At 34.1% G+C, this 21,804-nt stretch overlaps 1 protein-coding gene, 1 non-coding gene and 1 pseudogene across 2 annotated transcripts; all 3 read left to right on the top strand.

The window, feature by feature from the left end:
- The first annotated feature begins 1,178 nt into the window (after positions 1-1,178).
- On the top strand, positions 1,179-5,233 carry LOC120128221 (annotated as a pseudogene).
- TRNAK-CUU lies at positions 3,136-3,208 on the top strand. Its single transcript has one exon. It is a non-coding gene; the product is annotated as a tRNA-Lys (tRNA).
- A 3,255-nt stretch (positions 5,234-8,488) lies between the features above and the next one.
- Positions 8,489-13,717, top strand: LOC120128344. The gene is made up of 5 exons (XM_039146032.1): positions 8,489-10,529; positions 11,809-12,264; positions 12,413-12,477; positions 12,602-13,265; positions 13,347-13,717. The coding sequence occupies exons 1-5, from the start codon at positions 8,552-8,554 to the stop codon at positions 13,715-13,717; spliced, it is 3,534 nt and encodes a 1,177-aa protein (XP_039001963.1). The 5' UTR covers positions 8,489-8,551.
- Positions 13,718-21,804: the final 8,087 nt, after the last annotated feature.

Genomic DNA, 21,804 nt, shown 5'->3' with positions numbered 1-21,804 from the left:
GACCATAGTTTAAGGATCTTTTGTAAAATAGTCTCAAATAAAAAGGAAAATGAAAGTGTTGTGAAGCTCAACAATGCATTCAACAACCAACTCAGCCGGAAAAAGAGGTATTCTGTCGCTTTATTTGTGGAGCTTTTGGTAAGTTTACTTTTTGCATTTTAATATGCCCACTTTAAACGGCCAATTCATCCTAAAATAATATTTATAATAATAACAAGAATAATAATAATAGTTAATCACTCTTTCTCCATAAGTTGTTTAATTAAATTTCTATTTTATGAAATAAAAATGAAATTTTTGATCAAGTTCAATACAAATTTTTATCTTAAAAATTAAATCAAATTTGAAATTGAATAATTTATTTTTAAAATTTAGGCAAGATTATGTTTTGAATGAAAAGAGTATATTTTTATAAATCATATTGAGCTTGTCAAAAAATTAATATAGGCCGTGACATGGTAGATTCACAACTTCATCAGGGTGAAGTGTAGGCATTTGTTTATTTTAAAATTTAAAATTTAAAATTAATTTTTTATTTTACTAATGAAGTTTACCTTAAAATTTTATTTGTTACTAATATAAATATATTCACTTTTAAAAATATTTTTAGACATGTAATTAAATATAGATGCATTATTTATATAACAATGGAATTATAATCAAAGCTCCACTATTATGGTTGTTATTATCATTAGAATCCATACAAAATTAGATTTATAGAGAAAACAAAAAAGAAAATGGCAAAAGTCAATCGTTATTTCCCAATTGGTCAAAAAATTCAACCCTTGTTTTTTTTAAAGAAACAACTTATCCTTTTGCCTTTCGTAGTAATTTTAGAGGCAGGAGGAGATCGTCTTCCTGAAGAATTTGGGAACTCAACAGTGCCATTGGTTCAATGCTATTAATTCACATCAAATATAGAAAAAATAAATAAATTCTGCGTTTCACTTTCAAATCCCATCGCTTTTGAGTAATTTCACTGCCTTCACTGAAAAAAACCATTGGTGGGTATCTGATATTTTGGACTCTTTGAGTGCTTTTGGAGATTTTTAAAGGAGTTTCTGCATCTGGGTCTTTGAGTATTTTTGATTTCCTTCACCGGGTTTTTAGCAACAACCTTTTTTCCCAACAGTTTAGTGATATCCTTTTGGGATTGAGAGTTGTTAGAGAGGAAAAAAATGATGAATTTTAAGCAGTTTTGGACGAAGAAGACGTTGGTTGGACTTGGATTGGGGCAGTTTCTGTCTCTTCTTATCACTTCTACTGGCTTCTCTTCCTCTGAGCTTGCTAAAGAAGGTTCCTTTTTTCATTATCGACTTTTATGTTTTTTGTGTCTTTCTTTTATGTTTTGTCCATGGTGATAGCAACACACCTTCAGTGGAAATTTGGTTAGGATCGAGAAAGGAATATAATTTAATTCTGTGCTTGATTTGATTGGTTTTTCAGTCTTGAACTTTTAGGTATGCTTCATGTGCTAATTGATTTTAGAGAGTGGTCTTCTGGATTTTTTTAAGTTTTTTGCTGCTGTTTGTTCATGATATTAGGTTAGAAAAGAGTGAATTTGAGGTTTGATTAACTGTATTTCTTGTTCTAATTTCAGTCTTTGTTCTGATTTTTCTCCTTGTTTTTACTCATTAGCACACTAAGTCACTAAGTTTTAGATTGAGTTTTGACAACATCTGTACTTGGACTTGGGTGTTAGTGTTGGATCATGGATGATAGTATGTGTGAGATGGATATATTCTATGTTTTTCTCAGTTTCCTATGTATTCGGAGGTCCTCAGAGGATCGCATCTCTGTATTTACGCCTTGATATGCGTAGGAAACAAGTCATACATAAATACTTCAAGGAATAACAATTGGTTCTTTCTTAGCTGCTGCTTCTGCTATGTTATAGTAGATTGCCAAAGCTCAAACTACAAATCACAAAAGAGAAAAGAATAACATGGTGTTTGAATTATGTAGCATTGTTCGATCATTTATACGAAGGTAGCTTTCCATTTGTTTAGTGATATCAGACTGTAGTTTCATTTGTTTCTCTGTTTATTGTGTATGTTAGGAATCAATGCTCCGACATCTCAGTCTTTTCTAAATTATGTACTCCTGACGGTTGTCTATGGAAGTGTCATGCTTTACCGAAGGCAAGCGCTTAAGGTATTTCATTGCTCTGACACCTCTTCTTCTCGTATCAGTTTTGAATGTTTTTGAAATTCATTCAACTGTTTGCCTTGTTTTATGGTGTTGTATTACTAGGGATCATGTGATGTATATCCTTTGCGGGTATTCACCTGAGCAATTTTTGTTGCCATAAATAGCATGTAATAAGGAAATTCTGTATATCGGTTTCATATGTAAACAAAATGATCTTACAAATGCAAAGAGAGCAACTTATAAGGTAGCAGTTAAAGGGATTTAAGATGTATGATTGATCGACCTTCATGTCTCAGCAAGTGGGTTCTAGATGAATAATCTGGTTCCGGTTATTATTTCCTAGATCGATGAATATAACTATTATAGGCTTAAAATTTCCTTTAATTTGAAAAGAAACAGGTTCGGATCGGCTTGAGTAAGGTTTTGTTTTTATTGACGCACTCTGTTATGGATTTATTTTCCCTCTCTTTCGAATCAAATGCCTTACGTTTTGCTGCTTTATTTGGAATTTTGCAGGCAAAATGGTATTATTATGTTGTTCTTGGATTGGTAGATGTAGAAGCCAACTATCTTGGTAAGTAGATCATGTTCTTCCAATGAACTTGGCTGACGTAAAATATAGAGGGAAACTTCCTAGAAAATGCAGACTTTGGGCTTAATATTGAGAAAATAATTGTCTTAAAATTGATTAAACTTTTCTCTTGTTAATCGAATGTCACTTCCATGTGCAGTTGTGAAGGCGTATCAGTACACATCTATAACGAGTGTCATGCTGTTGGATTGTTGGTCTATCCCATCTGTCATGCTTCTGACCTATATCTTCTTGAAAACAAAGTATCGATTCAGAAAGGTCGCTGGTGTTATTGTATGCGTTGCTGGTCTTGTCATGGTCGTGTTTTCAGATGTTCATGCAGGCGACCGATCAGGTAAACCTTTGGCCTTTACTGTATTTTCCATACACCTTTTAATCTGAATATTAGAATTGCCCATCCAGCTCAGTTGGTAGAGCGCAAGGCTCTTAACCTTGTGGTCGTGGGATCAAGTCCCACGGTGGGCAATTCATAATTCTGACTGCCGGAGGTCTCCTACGGAAGCTGCTCTCAACCTGGCGTTGGGGGCAGCCTACTATCCTACTTCCCCCTTACCCCATTTCATATGGGAATAGGGTCAGCTAATTTTTTTTTAATCTGAATATTAGTGATCTACTAGTGGAAATTGGTCCTCCTCTTGGTCCTTAACACTATCATTCTGGCTGCTATTGTGGGTTGTAGGAGGCAGCAACCCTCGTAAAGGAGATTTACTTGTTATTGCTGGGTCAACACTCTATGCCATTAGTAATGTCAGCGAGGTAATATATCTTCACCTGTTAAAGAAAACAAAAATGGTTTTCACTCTCTATCGTATAACACATTTTTATAAAGATAATTACTGAGAATAGTAGTTAAAATATTACTTCATATGATTGTTATTGTAATATCACCTACCTCGTCTGATGCTCTTGCCATGAACTGTTTCTTTGGCAGGAGTTTCTAGTTAAGAATGCCGATAGAGTTGAACTCATGTCGTTTTTGGGTCTCTTTGGTGCCATTATCAGTGCAATCCAAATGTATCCTTGGTTCCCGGGTTTGATTGCGTTTAATTCAATGATTCCTTACTATTATCGATTTATAGTTTTATGAAATTTCTATGTTTTCAAATTTATGATTTCTCGGTAACATGCATACCATCTGCATAAATGTTAAACAAGTAATAAACCGTCTTGTGATATTAATGCCATCAAAATTTTGTTAAATAGATGAAAACTGTGCAATCCCGGATAACTGTAGATCACTGGTTACATATTTCGTTGCATTAATTTATCATCGATCTGTTACCCTTAATAATGCCCACAGAAGCATAATCGAACGCAATGAACTCAAATCTATTCATTGGACTGCCGGTGCTGTAAGTTTCTTCGAAACCTCCAATCTCCCCACCTTTTTTTTATGTGTGTAAGCTCAAGAGTAACCTTTTTGCTTTTCAGACGTTTCCATTTTTTGGATTTTCGTTGGCTATGTTTCTGTTCTACTCGTTTGTCCCGGTGTTGCTTAAGGTAAGAGCTTATGATTTAAGATTTCGTATTCCTATTTTTGGAACTGTAAAAGTTGGATAGTAGTATTAAAATCCTATGAACATATTCAATCTAATAGTTCTTAACCATCTTTTGAATTTTGGTTTTCTTCCATTGCAGATGACTGGTTCCACAATGCTCAATCTTTCATTGCTTACCTCAGACATGTGGGCTGTCGTAATCCGGATTTTTGCTTATCATGAAAAGGTTGAAAGTCTAAACCTTATTGTTTATTTTCAAAAGTTGAGATTGAATTCAAATCTACGTTTGATCAATTCGGGATCCTTTTTCTAATTCAAGTTAATCCTCTACAGGTTGATTGGATGTACTTTTTAGCCTTTTTTGCAGTAACGGTTGGACTTATAATTTATTCCGGGTAAGTAATTTGCAATCCGAACTCTTCATGTTCCAGCTTTTCGCCCGAGGGGAATTTGATTGTGTTTTCGTTTCGAAGTCATCGGTCTCTCTATGTCATTCTTGTCTGATATGTCGTCCATTTCTTCGTATTTGTCTGAAAATCCATCCATGAATCATGAGAAAGTTTATGCATATTGATTATTGTCTTGTATATTTACGGTTCCTCTTTCGATAGTGGTGACAAGGATGACGATCAAAGCCGAGCTGATGTTGCTGATGAAGCTCCCGAAAGAACCAAGCGTTTAGACGAGGAAGCTGGTTTCAACAACCCCAATCGATCAACTACGGCCGGGACCTCCAAAATGGGGGATACTACGAGCCATGATCTTACGACTAGCTTCGTCGGAAGGGAAATTATCGAGAACAAGAACATCGGAAAAGATGTACAGGGTAAGAAATCATGATATTACTTTCTCCATTTCGATTATAAAAACTATCTACCATAGGACATGTCTAAAAGATTGAACAGATGACAAAGGAATATCAATTTTGGGTTTGATTATGTTGCTAAAAGGCAGGCCATTGACAATAAAATCTTTGGGGTCTTGAAGAAAATTATAAATGTGGTATTGCAGTTTTCATTGAATTTCAGTGCTTTTCCCTGTTAAGTCTTTTTTGTATTACTATCGGTATTCGATTTATTGATCGATTAATTCAAATTAAATAATATGAAATGTTGTCTAAACTCGAAATGATCCAACTCAATCCAACCTGATTGCCACCTCTACTCCATCCTCATCCTTGTCGTTGTCATGTTGGTTGTTGAAGTAAATTATAGTTGATAAGAAAAAGCCATGGTCATTGTTGTCATGAATGACCTAAGCAACCACATTATATATTATTATTAGTGTTACTATATATATTATTTGGTGTTTTTTTTATACAAGAAAGTTTAGGTCAGGGTGGCTCCTCTAGTCCAGGGGTCAGGGCATAATTAAGACCCAATTGAGGTTTATATAGAAATTTACAGATTGCCTACCAAGAGTGACAGTGATAAGATTCAGACATGATCTTACAAGCTTAAATTCTTGAATTTCAATTTGTACCACACGTCGACATTATTTGGTGTCTTTGTTTTATATATAAAACACCTTAAACAATTATGAAATAATTACATCAAATGTTGGGATTTAATTATAAGCGTGTCTAAATATCATAGTATAGTTATATGAAATATAATTATTATCTTAATAATTATGTGAAGAATATAATTATAAAAAATTATAATTCTTTCTTTTGAATTAACTACTAATATTTAATTTATTGATTGATTAATCCTGATTGAATTTTGCAGAGGTTTATTATAGCTGGTGGTACTCTCAACCTAGTTAGTTTCATTCACAATCGTCGATATTTAAACCCCTAATTTTACTTAAGAAATTTAGTATCTCATTTTATCATGCCAACTATTTTTAAAAATAATAAATATTCAGGCCATGCCATAGAAACTTGTATTTTTGTTTCTAAATAAAAAAATAAATAAAATCACTTCATAATATCTTTTACATATAATTTATTTTAAATGAATCTTATTCCAATAAGACGTTTTAGATAATTTTTTTTTGAAAATGATCTTGTTGTGTCTAATTATCAATGCTTACCGTACTGTTTATAAATGACACATTCTCACTTAATCTTATGATGTCTTTATTCGAGATCACTCATAACATGTATGATAAAATGTATAGCGTCATTCTTTGTAAGTTTAAATACCTCTCATCTTTCTTTTTGATGCGGGATAAATGTTCATTTCTCCAATGCATGATATAGAAATAAAGTCGGAGTAGGGGAAATTCTCAACGGATTGAACTGCCGACGGTAATCTTGATGAGGGTAAATAGTGTATTAACGGTACATTGGTAGCTGCTCCATTGGGATTGTCCACGACTATTATTCCCAAGGAGCAGAGGCTGAGTTAACCTAAAAATAAAATATGGAACTCGACTCAAAACCTAATACCTCTTATCATATTAACTATATGGATATTTTATGTTGCATTTTGTCAAATTTAACATTAATACGTTACCATTTAAAAACATTAGCAGATTAGACTTGACCCAATACATAATAAATTTTAAAATCTCTATCAATCATACATCAAACCATTGAAAACAACTCATTGAGTGTGTAGTTTATGTATGGGTATTTTCTGTTTTAATTTTATCAAATTTAACATTAGCACGTTACCTTTAAAAAACATTAGCACATTAACCTTGACTCAATACATAATACCTTACGTATCAAACTAATTATATGGATATATTAGGTTGCATTTTGTCAAATTTAACCTTATCTGAGTGTGCAGTTTTTAGTTAATTATTGAAAATCGCAAGAATAACATATAAGAGTGAGTATTCAATCTAATCAAATTAAAAAAAATTGAGTTGAATTTTTGATTGACTATGTGATGTGGTACCGAAGGAACGTACTCTGCTTGTATATGTTGTGAGTGCAACATTATAGTTCATAAAAGATGTAATCTCTCCGTCTTATTAAATTTGTTTCTTTTATATTTTAAAATTGTCCTATTTAAAATGTCATATTATAAAAAAGAACAAAAAGCGATACTTATATTTTATTTTTTACTTTTATTTGTCACATCCTTTTACATTTATCAAATTAAATCTGTCAAATCTATCAATTATTTTTTGAGGATAATTTTATCATTCCTCTCATTTTATGTAACTTAAAATATAGTCAAACTTAGCTCTTAAAACTATATGCTTGGTTAAAATGAGACAAAATAATGGGATGGAAGGAATATCTCATATCTTTCACAAATATTTTATTTTCTATGATTTTAGAAGTTCAGACTATATTATTTATCATGACGATGTTATTTCAAAATATGAAAGTTATTGTTATTCATATTGCAATATTACATTCTATGCAAATATTAAATCAAATATGCTGTGAATGCAACATTACTGTTGTTTTACTCAAAACTTATAATTAAGCAAAGTCCAAAAAAATATAAATCAAATAGTAAAAATCTTCAAAATAATATACAACTCAATGTCCTATGCCACATACTGAAATGATAAAATAAATAGAGAAATAGTTTATCATAAAAGTATAAGTAAAATATTCTAGACTCTAAATAAGAAGTCTAGTAGGTTAAGAGAGACTGAAATGATAAAAAAAATATGAATGATTAAATTTAATGAATTATTTCAAATCAGGACCAAACTGATAGATTGTATAAGTTTTTTTATGATTAAAACTATTATCATATCATTATTCTTGTTTAATATTTAATAATCCATGAATTATTTGTAATAATATTTGAATTAAGTGACGTGTTTATAACTTAAAAAACCTTTTTATTAATAAATACATAATTAAGTGATTCGGAGTGTAGTTTACCGAATAAATAAGAGAGATCTGATTAAAAAACAAAATAGATCTCAACTCATAACATTTCAAACCGGAACTTGAATTCATATAGACTAATCGCAACCAAATTAAATTGAATCCTTAGATTTGATGTAAAGATTATGAAGTAGTTGCAACCAAATTATTATTGTTATTGTTTTGGATTTATGGAACTCGATTCAACGCCTAATGCCTATATCAAATTAAGTCTATGGATATTTTATGTTGTATTTTGGATTTATGGAAAGCTTAAATAGAGGATGATGCATCAAATGAAAACAACTCATTGAATAGGGATTAGTAATGAAATCGAAAAAATTGAGAAATCTATTTGAACTAAATTGAAATATTTAATTTCCTTTGTTCATTTCATTTCTTTTTCTTGGTCCTTAAACGTTTCTCTAACGCCCCTATCAAGCTGTCCTGCTTTGCTTTTTTTGGCTTTTGGCTTTCATTTTACTCTTCTGCTACTTGGAAAGAGACAGAGAGGAGGGAGAAATGGAAGGCTTAAACAATTATGGCCACCACCATCCTTTGGTACGCTTGAATGAAGAGCAGCTCGTCACCAATCAAAGTGGACTAGTAGCTGACTGCTCCAGGTGTGGGGAGAAGGTGTCTGCTCCATGTTTTCGCTGTGCCGAGGACTGTGGGTTTTACCTTCACAAGGTATGTGCCGACTCACCTTTGGAGATTAATCACCCTTTCCATCATAATCACCCTCTTCTTCTTATGCAAAATGCACCTTATCGACTTGGAGGGTGGGTTTGCCATTTTTGCGATAAAGAGGGTGAGAAGTTCGTTTATCATTGTTCTTGTGGGTCGGACTTTCATATTAAATGTGCTTTGTTTACATTTAATATTGCTCAAAATAATTTGGAAGAGCTTCAGCATGTTTCCCTTGAAGATCCTTTGATTTCCACTAAAAAGGATGATGAACAACTTGATGATGTTCCTAAGTGCTTTGGGTGTTGGGAACCATTAGCAAATTATACATACTTCTCTCCTGATTCTGGATTTAATTTACACCAGAAATGTGTTGAGCTTCCTCTTAAACTGAATCATCCGTGCCATCGCAAACATCCGCTCCTTTTGCAGTTTAATAGCGATCGGCTCGCTTGCAAGATATGTCAAGAAACCAGACGAAGAGGATTTGTTTATTGTTGTTCAACTTGTAAGTTTGCTATTCACATTGAATGTGTATCACCATCACCCATGGTTGAAGAAAAAAATCATCAACATCCATTTACCTTGTTTTGGAGAAGAGTTCCATTCATTTGTGATGCTTGTGGCACCGAGGGAAATCATGTTGCATATACATGTGGTACATGCGGCATTATACTCCAAAAAAGGTGCGTTTCATTACCACGCATCATCAAAAGCAAGTGGCATGATCATCGTCTATTTCACAAATATTTCCAGCACGAAGAAGATTTTAGAACTTCTGATTGTATAATATGCCATAAGGAGGTCAATGCAGAGCATGGAAGCTATTCTTGTTCAAAATGCAATGTGATATTTCATGTGAATTGCGTGATGGAAGATGAAGATTCTTATTTTATAGTAGAAAATGAAGACGATGAATCTTTTGATATATCTATTAGTTCCATAACTAATGTCCTTGAATGGAATGATGCCGGGGAAGCCACACTAATACAACATTTCAAGCATATTCACCACTTAACATTAAGTGACAGAGTAAGTGAGTATGAGAATAAATGTTGCGACGGATGCTTATTACCGATTTCAGCTTCATTTTACTATTGTTTACAGTGTGATTTTTTCCTTCATAAAGTTTGTGCTGAATTACCAAAGGTAAAGCATGTTTGGCATCATCCTTGCCAAGAACCATTACTCCTCACTTCAGGTGAAAATTTTGAATGTGTAAAATGTTGGCATTTCTCTAGTGGTTTTGCCTATAAGTGTGAAGGATGTGGTTACAATACCTGCTTCCGATGTGTTATTGCTCTTACACCTGGTGCTCGAACATGTCTAGGACATAATCACCCCCTTTTTTTCTATATCAACGGTGAAGGGCAATGCAATGTTTGTGGATTTGATAGAAGAGGGGTGTTCCTTTGCAAGGAGTGCAATTTTTGTTTAGGTTGTACATGTTTTTCACTGCCCGTTACAGTCGAGAACAAATGTGATCAACATCGTCTTTCTCTCACTCATCATGATAATAACAGTTATTCAGAAAGTCATTATTGTGATATTTGTGAAGAAAGTAGAGATCCAAAACTTTCACTTTATCATTGTGCAACCTGCGGTACTACAGCTCATGTCGATTGTGTTCTTGGGAAACATCCATTCATCAAACTAGGGAGTATTGTGGAAAACTTGGATGTTCATGAGCACCCTCTCACTTTTGTTAAGAAGATGTATTATTACCCAGATTGTGATAGATGTGGTGAGCCCTGTGTAGATTTGTCTGTCGAATGTAGAACGCCCGGATGCAACTATATTGTCCATTCTGAATGTATACGATTTCACTTGTTCAGAATCTTTAGATAGTGAGGACAGAGGTGTTGCTGGTTACTATAATTGGAAACTACCACTTCTCTTTGGGGGGGGGGGGGGGGGAGGAACACATGTATGTATGGTCCCAACTTCTATTTAAAGTTTAAATGTATGTCAACTATGTGTGTATTTTGATTATTTAAACTATAATATCTTGGTTTCTGTGCTTAGTTATCTTTTATTTCGATAAATAGATTAAGCCATAATGTTAGTTTTCCGAATTTAGTAATATGCTGATTTTGATTGAATATTATTCCCAAACTTTTTACTCTGTTGACCCAAAATATGCATGTGATTCTGAATTTCACCCCCCAAATTAAATCCACCAAACCCTAAGAAAATCTGTCTTTAAATTCCAATATTCACTGAACATTTGCTGTTTTCTTGCACCTGGTCGAAGATACCTGGTTTTGATTCAACATTTGTTTTTTTACATTTTAAATATTGTGAAGGTATGGATTAAATTGAACACAAGTTAAACTTTAGAGTTCAAATAATGAAGCTTAAGGAATTTAAGGACTAGTGGCAGAATTTTATCATTTTTTGAATGACCATGTTGACAAAGCTAAACGAAGATGTTGATGAACATATAAATAAACATGTTCGTGAACGTTAAATGAATACGTTCACGAACGCTAAACAAGCTGAACATAAAACACCTTCAAAAAGAAAGAAGCTAACACAATATTAAAATTTAAACGAACACATATCAAACAGAAATACCTTTAAAAATAAACAAAATAACTTAACACAATCTCACTCAAACCCGATTTTTTTATACCCTTATAATCACCCATCCAAAGAATTAAAGAGGGGCCTCTAATTGATTAAAAAAAGTCTACATGGCCTTTCTTGACACGCAGATAACACCAAACACACATTGAGCATCAATTTTCAGTGAAAGTTATAAATATATATCTTCCAAATGATTATGAAGAATCCCAATATTCTTTCTTCAAACACACATAATATATCTAGCACACATTGAGCATCCATTTTCATTCGTCTAATCCACAAAGCAAGGAATAGAGTGAATGAAGACTCTTTTAAAGAAATATTACTAAGATTGCTCACCAATCTCCCCTTTTCCAAATTTCTGCCTTTACTTTGGTTATTGGATTTCAATTTCTGTGTTACATCAGAGGGAGAAATGGAGGTGTCAAAGAACTATGGGCATCAAAATCCACTTGTGTTGTTGAATGAAGAGCAGCTCATCACCCATCAAAGTTGAGTAATAGCCGACTGCTCCAGGTATGGGGAAAAGGTGTCTGCTCCAAGCTTTCGCTGTGCCGAGGACTGCAATTTTTACGCTCTCAAGGTATGTGCCGACGCACCTTCTGAGCTTAATCATCCTTTGCATCAGCACCATCCTCTTGTTCTTATGCAAAGAACTCCATTTTCTTGCATTTGTGATTTCTTCTATAAAGTTGGTGAGAAGTTCATGTATCGCTGCTCCTCTTGCGATCTGGACTTTCATATTAAATGTGCTTTGTTTACATTTAATATTGCTCAAAATAGTTTGAAAGAGCTTGAGCATGTTGCCCTTGAAGCTCCTATGATTTCCACTAAAAAGGATTATGAACAACCTGAAGATGTTAATAAGTCCGTTGGGTGTCGGGAACCATTAGCAAACTATACATACTGTTCTCCTGATTTCGGATTCAGTCTGTACAAGCTTCCTCTCGAACTGAATCGTATGTGCCATCGCAAACATCCGCTTCTTTTACAATTTAGTAGCGGTCGGCTCTCTTGCAAGATATGTTCAGAAAGCTTAAATAGGGGGCTTGCTTATGATTTTTCACCTTGTAAGTTTGTCATCCCATCTTGTTCCTGTTATCAAAGATAAAGTCATGAACACTCATTCAGATTGTTTCCAAGACGAGCTCAGTTCATCTGTGATGCAAGTGGTACCGAAGGAACTTACTCTGCCTATATATGTTGTGAATGCAACATTATAGTCCATAAAAGTGTACCTCATTGCCAAGCATCATCAAGAGCAATTGGCATGATCATCGTATCTTTCACAAATAGTTCCTTCCGGGTGACTTTAGAAGCCCAGACTATATTATTTGTCACGACGATGTCCGTCCAGAGCACGGGAGTTACTGTTGTTCATATTGCAATGTTACACTCAATGTTCGTTGTGTGACAAAAGAAGCTAGTTCATATTCTATAGTTTCACCCGATGCAGATGAGGTATACGATGAAGGTTCCATCACTCGTGTTTTGGAGAGGAATGTTGCTGAAGAAGCCATCACTCGTGTTTTGGAGAGGAATCATGCTGGAGAAGCTACAAAAATAAGACATTTCAAGCATACACATATTCTTCTGTTAAGTTCTTTCGTTGGAGGGAACAAAAACAGTTGCGATGGTTGTATGTTACCAATCTCGGATTCATTCTACTTCTGTTCACATTGCGGTTTTCTTCTTCATAAAGCTTGTGCTGAATTACCTCAGATGAAGCACGTTTGGCATCACTATTGCCAGCAACCTCTCCGTCCTATTTCAGATGAAGCTTTTAGGTGTGTGATATGCCGACACGTGTCTAACGCCTTCGCTTATGAATGTTGTGGATGTAAGGAAACGACATGCCTCCAATTTGTGATTGCTCTTAAACCTGGTGTTCAAACATGTTCGAAACATGAACACCCCCTCTTTTTCTACCGAAATCGTGAAGGGCAATGCAATGCTTGTGGCAATTAAATATTGGCTATATTCGGTTGCAAGGATTGTGATTTTGTGCTAGACCATGTATGTTTTTCTCTTCCAATCATAGTCCGTCACAAATATGATGAACATCTTCTCAGACTCATCTATCATGATGATAACAGTTATTCAGAAAATCATTACCGTGACATCTGTGAAGTAAATCGAGATCCAAATAGTTGGTTTTATCATTGTGCAACATGTGATACTTCTGCTCATATCAATTGTGTTCTTGGAAAATATCCATTCATCAAACTCGGGAGCATCTACGAAGACGAGGATCATCCACACCATCTCACCTTTGTCAAAAAGAGCTACTACTACCCTGATTGTTATCAACGTGGTAAGCCCCGTGAAGATTTAGCTCTTGAATGCACAGATTATGGGTGCAACTACATTGTTCACTGGATGACGATGGGGGTGGTGATTATTCAGAACTAATCACCTGAAAACTGAAGAGTGGAAAACAGAGTGTGGTCCTTGTGTTGGTAGCTTCATTTGTCATTGTAATTTGGTGTTTCCAACTCTCAAGTCTAAATTAAATGTATTTGCTGTATTAATTTGTCATTTGAATTTGGTTTTTTCAACATTTAAGTTCCAAATAGGTTTTCGTTATGTATTTGTTGTTGGATACATGTGATGTTTAGCAGAAGATAAGTGTGAGCTGTCTTTCACAACTTGTTCTTTTTGGTTCGTTCTTTTACAATTTTCAAGTGCTGATTACACTGCTTTGGTTATTTTTTTATTTGAGAAGGAAATGATAAATTTTTTATGTTTAAGTTTCAATAAGTAAATATTTTTAAATTATATCTTTTTTTATTGTATATAAGTACTCTACTTTATAAATGAATTGTTTAATACGACAAATTATAAAATTTATTGAATAATTGAAGAAAATGTTAAAATATGATAATCATCGTTGTCACTTATTTTAAAGAGAAAATCGCCTCAGTGACCAAAAATCCCTTATAATATACGATTTTAACCAACTTTTTTTGGATTTGCCAAAATGACCAACAAAATCGCAATGCGAAATAAAAATCGCAACGCGATCTCCAGAATCGCAAATCAGTTCCCAGAATCGCAACACAATTATGAAGAATCGCAATGCGATAGTAAAAATTCGCATTACGATTTTCCAGAATCGCAACGCGAATATGAAAATCGCAACGCGAACATATAAATCGCAACGCGATTCTGACTATCGCAACGAGTATCCGTAAAATCGCAACGCGTATCCGTAAATCGCAACGACAATACGTAAATCGCAACGCGTATCCGTAAATCGCAACGAGAATACGTAAATCGCAACACGTATCTGTAAATCGCAACGAGAATACGTAAATCGCAATGCGTATCCGTAAATCGCAACGACAATACGTAAAATCGCAACGCGTATCCGTAAATCGCAACGCGATCGATAATTCGCAACGCGATCTCCGGTATCGCAAATCAGTTTCCAGATTCGCAACGCGATTCTGACTATCGCATTGCGATTTCCCAAATTCGCGTTGCGATTTTCCTAATTCGCAATGCGAATACGTAAATCGCAACGCGATTACGTAAATCGCAATGCGAATACGTAAATTGTAATGCGAATACGTAAATCGCAATGCGAATCTGTAAATCGCAACGAGATTCTGACTATCGCAATACTGAATTTCAAATTCGCAACTCGATTTCTGAATTCGCAACAAGTTTTAATTTCGCAACACAAATGTTTTGGGTATATAACTACGCAACAACAACAACTCATAACCTAAATCCCTAAATCGCAACTCATTCCATCTCCATCTATCACTCTCTCCGGCGACATCCGTTCCTATATCAACGACATCCTTCCCCATCCGGCAACAAGTTTTAGTTTCGCAGCTCGTTTGTTTAGTAAATTAATTTACAATAATGAAATCATCTAATGTTGATCATGTTTGGATAGATTTGTGTTTTGGAGGGTCATGGGAGAATGTTCATGGTGTTTTACAATATATGCCTTTACCCATGAATCTTCAACTAAAACTGTCATTAAAAAAGTTAACTTATGAAACTCTAATGTTACGTGTTGCAAATAAATTGAATTTAGAGCCCCTAAGTGGATTTAGGCTATCTTATCAGAGAAATGGTAAAGTTTATTTGTTAACCGACAATGAAGATGTTGAACGATTCATTGCTTACATTAGTGTTTCAAGTGATGATGTTACATTGTATGTTGTTGAACCTAAAAGTAGTGAAGTTGGGTCAGTAGCGGGTAGTTATCAACTAAGTTTTTCAACCCCAGTTTATGGTGCTCAAAATTTAATGGTTCCACCACAATTTCATCACCAAGCAAATATTGTTTCACCACATTTCCAATACCAAACACAATCTCAAAACCCACAACCTTTCCCTAATTCAAATCCCAATCAACTTTCAGCACCAAATTCCGGTTTTCGTATTGACCAGTTAGACGATGATGAGCCAACAGAAAAAATTGTGAGTACTAGTCAGTATTCGAAATTTGATCTTGGTCAATACCCGGACTTTGATCTTGGTCAATACTCGGATTTTGATGATTTTTCAGAAGAAGAAACAGACCCTGCGTGTAATGATTTTGATATTGGTCAATACCCGAATTTTGATGATGAAACAGCCGTTGCCGAGGAAGATGTTGTTGATGATAATGAGGAGGAAGTTATGACTGTAAATGAACATGTTGAACAACCATTCTGTAATTCATATAACACTGAAGAAGAAAAAGAAGAAGAAGAAATCCCCAAAGAAAAGTCCCCGAAGAAAATGCCACGGGAGTATAACTGGAATATGCCAGAATTATTTCAGATACCAGAAGAAGAGTTGGTAAAGATAGCAGTTGATTGTTACACAAAAATTATTCGTATCAAGAAAGATGATTGTTTTGATACAAAGGAAGACTTGAAGATAGCTTTGTATACGAAATGTGTGGAAGATGGCTATCAACTAAAAGTTAACAAATCAAGCAAAGATCGTTTCGAAACAAGGTGTATGATTGACAAAAACTATATGTGGCGTATGATTGCAAAGAGGATAAAAGATTGCGAAATGTTTCAAGTTAGGACTTTTATTGATAAACATACATGTTCAAGAACCCAAGTTTTTCCTCACCATAGACAGGCAAACAAAAAGTTGTTGGGTGGTTTTCTGGCTGAGTTAATGTTTTTGAATGGTAGGGTATATCGGGGACATGAAATTATGACTGACATGAATGCTCGGTTCAAGATTAGTATCTCATATTCTCAAGCTTGGAGAGCCAAATGTTATACCTTGGAATTGTTGAGGGGGTCGCCAGAAGCATCGTTTGCCCAATTGCCGGCTTATTGTCACAATTTAAAGCTGAAAAATCCTGGGTCGGTAACTCATATCAAAACAGATAGAGATAGACGCTTTGAGTTGCTGTTTATCGCCATTGGTGCTGCGGTTAGTAAATCAATATAATTTTGTTGACTCATTTTTGTTAGTTACATGCATTTCACATTTAAATGATTATATTTCTTGTGTATATGATTTTGTAGATTCGTTCGTTTATTAATTGCATGCGCCCAGTTATTATAGTTGACGGAGCACATTTAAAAGGTCGATACCTTGGAGTAAACTTATTAGCAGTAGCCATGGATGCTAACAATGGGATATTGCCAATAGCTTATGGGGTTGGCAAATCTGAAACCTCTGATTCATGGACATGGTTTATGGGGCATCTTAGGGATTGCATAGGTTCTATTAGCAATCTGAAAATCATATCCGATAGGGCAAACTCAATTTACAACGCTGTTAGAAGGTGTTTCCTAGATGCTTTTCATGGACTTTGTGGTGTTCATTTGTATAGAAATCTAAAATTAAGGTCTGCTGGTATAAAAAATCACAAATGGACATACTGGAAGGCTGTAAAAGCTTATCGGGAAGTGGATTTTAATAAGCATATAAACTGTTTAAGACGTGTTTTTCCTCAGTGTGCTCAAACACTAGAAGATGTCGGGTTTGAAAGATGGTCAAGAGTACATCAACTTGGAGCAAGATATGGTTTCATGACGTCTAATAGTGCAGAATCAATCAACGCTCTAAGTCGTCATTCCCGGAAATTACCCATTACTATGTTAATGGAGTTTTTTCGAGCCTCTATTCAATAGTGGTACTACAAGAAAAGAAACCATGCATGTATTATTTCTTTAAATTCGTAACTTATCATATATTTTACTAAGTATTATTTATTTAAATTTACAGGAACATTGGAACATCGTGTTACACCATGGACAGAAAAAAAGATAACGAAACATGTTGTGAAGTCAACGTAATGGAGAGTTGAACTGTAACACCCCCCAACCCGTACCCGACCTGGATTCGAGTCTGAGGTTTCACATTGACTTTTCAAAACATTTACTTGTATAAAATAGTGAGTAATTTAAAACTTTTATACATGTAGCTTATTCAAAAGATTTCCAGAACTATTCAGAGCTTAAATGTTTTTGCAAAACCGTTTAGTGCATATACAATTCAGACATTTATTTACATGCCAACCATTTCCAATGTACAGTATACATCTAATTCAAAACATTTTTTCTGATCTGATCTTCGGTAAGAAGTAACTGACCTGTCTTGCTCCACATTGCTCTCTATATTCTTCTTGAACCTACGTGTGAAACAATCACACGCTAAGTCGATGACTTAGTGAGGCAAATAAAACATATAATAGAAATCATAAAACATCCCATATAACAAAACACATGAACATTTAATACTAACTTATCATACAAAATCATATACCATTTTATATAACAAAGACACTCATGTACATATATCATCATCTACTTTCTTAGCATTATCATATATATTATTATCATTATCTCTATCATTATCATCGAATTATTTATCACATAATCTTGTACTTATCATTTCTGTATATCATATCACTCATATATCATTTCACCAAAAGCATATACATTATATATATTGTATTTATGTTATCTCTTTGATTAGCCCATGGTACACTTGTGAGAACTATCGATATGTGAGTCTATAGAGGTTGTGCACTAATGCTGTCACCACAGCTCGTATCATTGCACCGAAGTGCACGTAGAATTGCACCGTAGTGCCATATAATAATGTCCATAAGGACCACATACATTCCTTAAGGACTACATATCATTCCTTAAGGACCACATATCATTCCTTAAGAATCATATACATATACCAGGGATCAAGTATGTGTCTCACAAGACTTCACACATGTTCCAAAGAATATATATATCCCGAAGGACCACGTAGACCCTCGACTCTTGGCATGCCAACTATACCCCTAGCTCTCATGACACATAACATGGGCATTATCATTTATTTCATTTCAAATATTCACATAAACATGTAATTCACTTTCACATATCACGTATCACATAGCTTCTTTTCATATTATCACATAGTTCACTTACACGTAGATCATTTCCATATAATTCACATGTCACATATCTCATGCTCTTGTATTCATATAACATATAATCACATAGATTACTTTCACATCACATAATTCATAGTTATGATTTCATATACTTACCTAATTACAAAGCTAATTCACATATACCTATTTTCATATAATTTCTATCATTTCTCACCCAATCACATTTATTCATGTAAACATACTTATCATATCTTGTTAACATATGATCATATACTTCTTATAACATATAAAAACACCTATAACACTTTCACATAGCTTATATCGTAGTTCTAAATATATATATCATTTAATAGTATTTTTATTTAGGTAATAATTTAATCTATTTATTTAATTCAATTTCATAATTTCATTATAATCTTTTCATATAGCTCCATAGATATTTAGCATATAACTTATCTTGCATATTCGTATCGTCCCTTAACTCTCATTAAATCAAAATCTCTATTATACTAATTCCCATGATGGATCATATCACTATGTACTTGTCCAACTCATGTTTACCTAGTTCATATCACTTCTCATGAACTCACTCTCATCATATTTTCCTATTCTTACATCTTTTATCTCATAACCATGTATTCACATAGTCTTATATTTCATTATCATATTACTTATATTTGTTCTCCTATGACTCTTTATAAACATCTATTTCCATTTCCCTACATCTCTTGGCTTATCTTCTATATTCATATAATTTCATAACTTATTTTATATTCTCTCATTAACACTTAACCGTATTTTTACATAAACCACATAGCACATACAAAACAAAACCTATCAATTCATATAATCAAACATACATACACTTCATATCGTTAACATACTTATAATCAAGACTTAATGAGCTATTACTATAGGAATAGACTTATCACAAGTCCAATTTCCATATAATCTTATACAATAAGATGCACTCACCTGGGCCGTTGTTTGAATCAATCCTAATCCTTAGTTTGTTCCGGAACAAGCTTTCATTCTATATCTACATAATAATACATTAATACTTATCAGTATACTGATTGATATATTCGAAACTATCACTCCTTAGCTCAGAGAAAGCCAATTTCATCTTTTAATGAAGGTATGCATCGATGCACTACTGATGCATCGATGTATAAAATGCATTCGATGTTGTATTATTACTGGGATGCATCGATGCATGCCTTATGCATCGATGCACTAATTGCATTCGATGTTTCTATTTTAAAAGAGTGCATCGATGCATTACCAATGCATCGATATACCTTCAAATAATTTCTGGGTTTTAACCTTGATGCATCGATGCACTATGAATGTGCATCGATGCACTCTGCCCAGAATCCTCTTTTATGCCCGAAAATCCACTCTTTTCAGCTTAATACTTCATATATCATCCCTTTTCTTATTTTTAACTTACATACTCATATTCAAACTCATTCATATTCATTAATCACCTCTTTAACATCAAAATCCTATTCTCCATATGAAATTCAAGAATTACACTAAATTTTCAACATGTTCCAAATTCAATTCTATTGCTTCTAGCTTCTTAATTATACCCTTGACAAGTCAAATCCATCTTCAAAATCTATTTACTCCTTTATTTCAATAATTCTCTTAAAAACTCTTCATATTAATCCTCCCTAACTCATCCATTTTGAAGTTTCAACATACTTTAATATCTAAATAATCTTTCTTAGCACCACAAGAATCAAAACTAAGCTTAAAACTCAAGAATTAACCAACTGAAATTAAACTTACCTTTGCCATGGAGCTTACGGGAAGAGAAGAGGAAGAAGATAACCCAAGCTCCAGACTTTTCTTTTCTTATCACCCTTCCACGTGTTTTATAACCCTAAAAGAAAGATAAAAATCTTTCTGGTTAAATGACCAATTTACCCTTTATTTCCTTTAATAATTACTGAATAACCTTCATCATATTTCTAATAAATCATTGAACTATTCAATTATCCTAATTTAATCACCAATTTCTGAAACTTTATAATTTGGTCACTAACCCGGTATTGAGGATGTTACATGAACCATGTTCAAACACTTTGTTTGAAGTACTGGATAATAACTTAAATGGGCTTGTCGATCTAAATGCAAAGACGTGTAGTTGTATGAAATGACAAACATCTGGTTATCCGTGTGGCCATGTTATAAAAGTTTCTCTTCATCTAAACCAAGATGATTCAAGCGCATAAGCTATGGATTGCTACACTATAGAAGTATATCGACAGACTTATGGCGAGATTGTCTACCCTATTCCACATCCTTCTGAGTGGGACATACCAGATGACTTACAAACAGTTTTGCCACCAGCCATGGACAGAAGGCTACCTGAACGACCAAAAAGTCACGATCGTATACCGTCTAAGGGTGAAGAGAAGAAGAGATCGACATGTAGTCGGTGCAAGGAAAGTGGTCATACAAGGTTGACATGTGGATCACCAGTGCCATCACAATCATCTTTTCCTCTACCAAAATATGGATCCTCATCAAAATCCCAATCACAACCGGCTTCACCTTTTGGGACTGTTAACTTAGGTGATTTTTAAATGCAAACGTTGTATTATGTGTATATTATGTGTGAACTTTTAACATTTTCAGTTAGGCATGTATTAGTAACTTGAGTTTGAACATTGCTATGATAAGTTTAGTTGTTATCACTTATTAGACATTTATTTGACTATCGCAACGCGAAAATCGCAACGCGAATATGACTATCGCAACACGGAAATGACTATCGCAATGCGGAATTGACTATCGCAACGTGGAAATGACTATCGTAACGAGAGAATCGCAATGCGAAATGAAAATCACAACGAGTGAATCACAATGCGAAAATGAAAATCGCAACGTGAAATTAGTTTCGCGTTGCGATTTTCATTTTCGCATTGCGATTCACTCATAGCGATTTTCATTTCGTATTGCGATTCTCTCGTTGCGATAGTCATTTCCGCGTTGCAATAGTCTGTTTTGCATTCAACATAATGCAGATTGAAATCAACAAATCAACTATTAGTGTATTATGTGTATTATGTGTGAACTTTTAACATTTTCAGTTAGGCATGTATTAGTAACTTGAGTT

The sequence above is a fragment of the Hibiscus syriacus genome, unplaced genomic scaffold (assembly GCF_006381635.1).
Source record: "Hibiscus syriacus cultivar Baekdansim isolate YM2019G1 unplaced genomic scaffold, ASM638163v2 tig00110478_pilon, whole genome shotgun sequence".
NCBI classification, from domain to species: domain Eukaryota; kingdom Viridiplantae; phylum Streptophyta; class Magnoliopsida; order Malvales; family Malvaceae; genus Hibiscus; species Hibiscus syriacus.
Note: the sequence above shows the minus strand (reverse complement) of the source record. Positions and strands in the feature narration are given on the sequence as shown.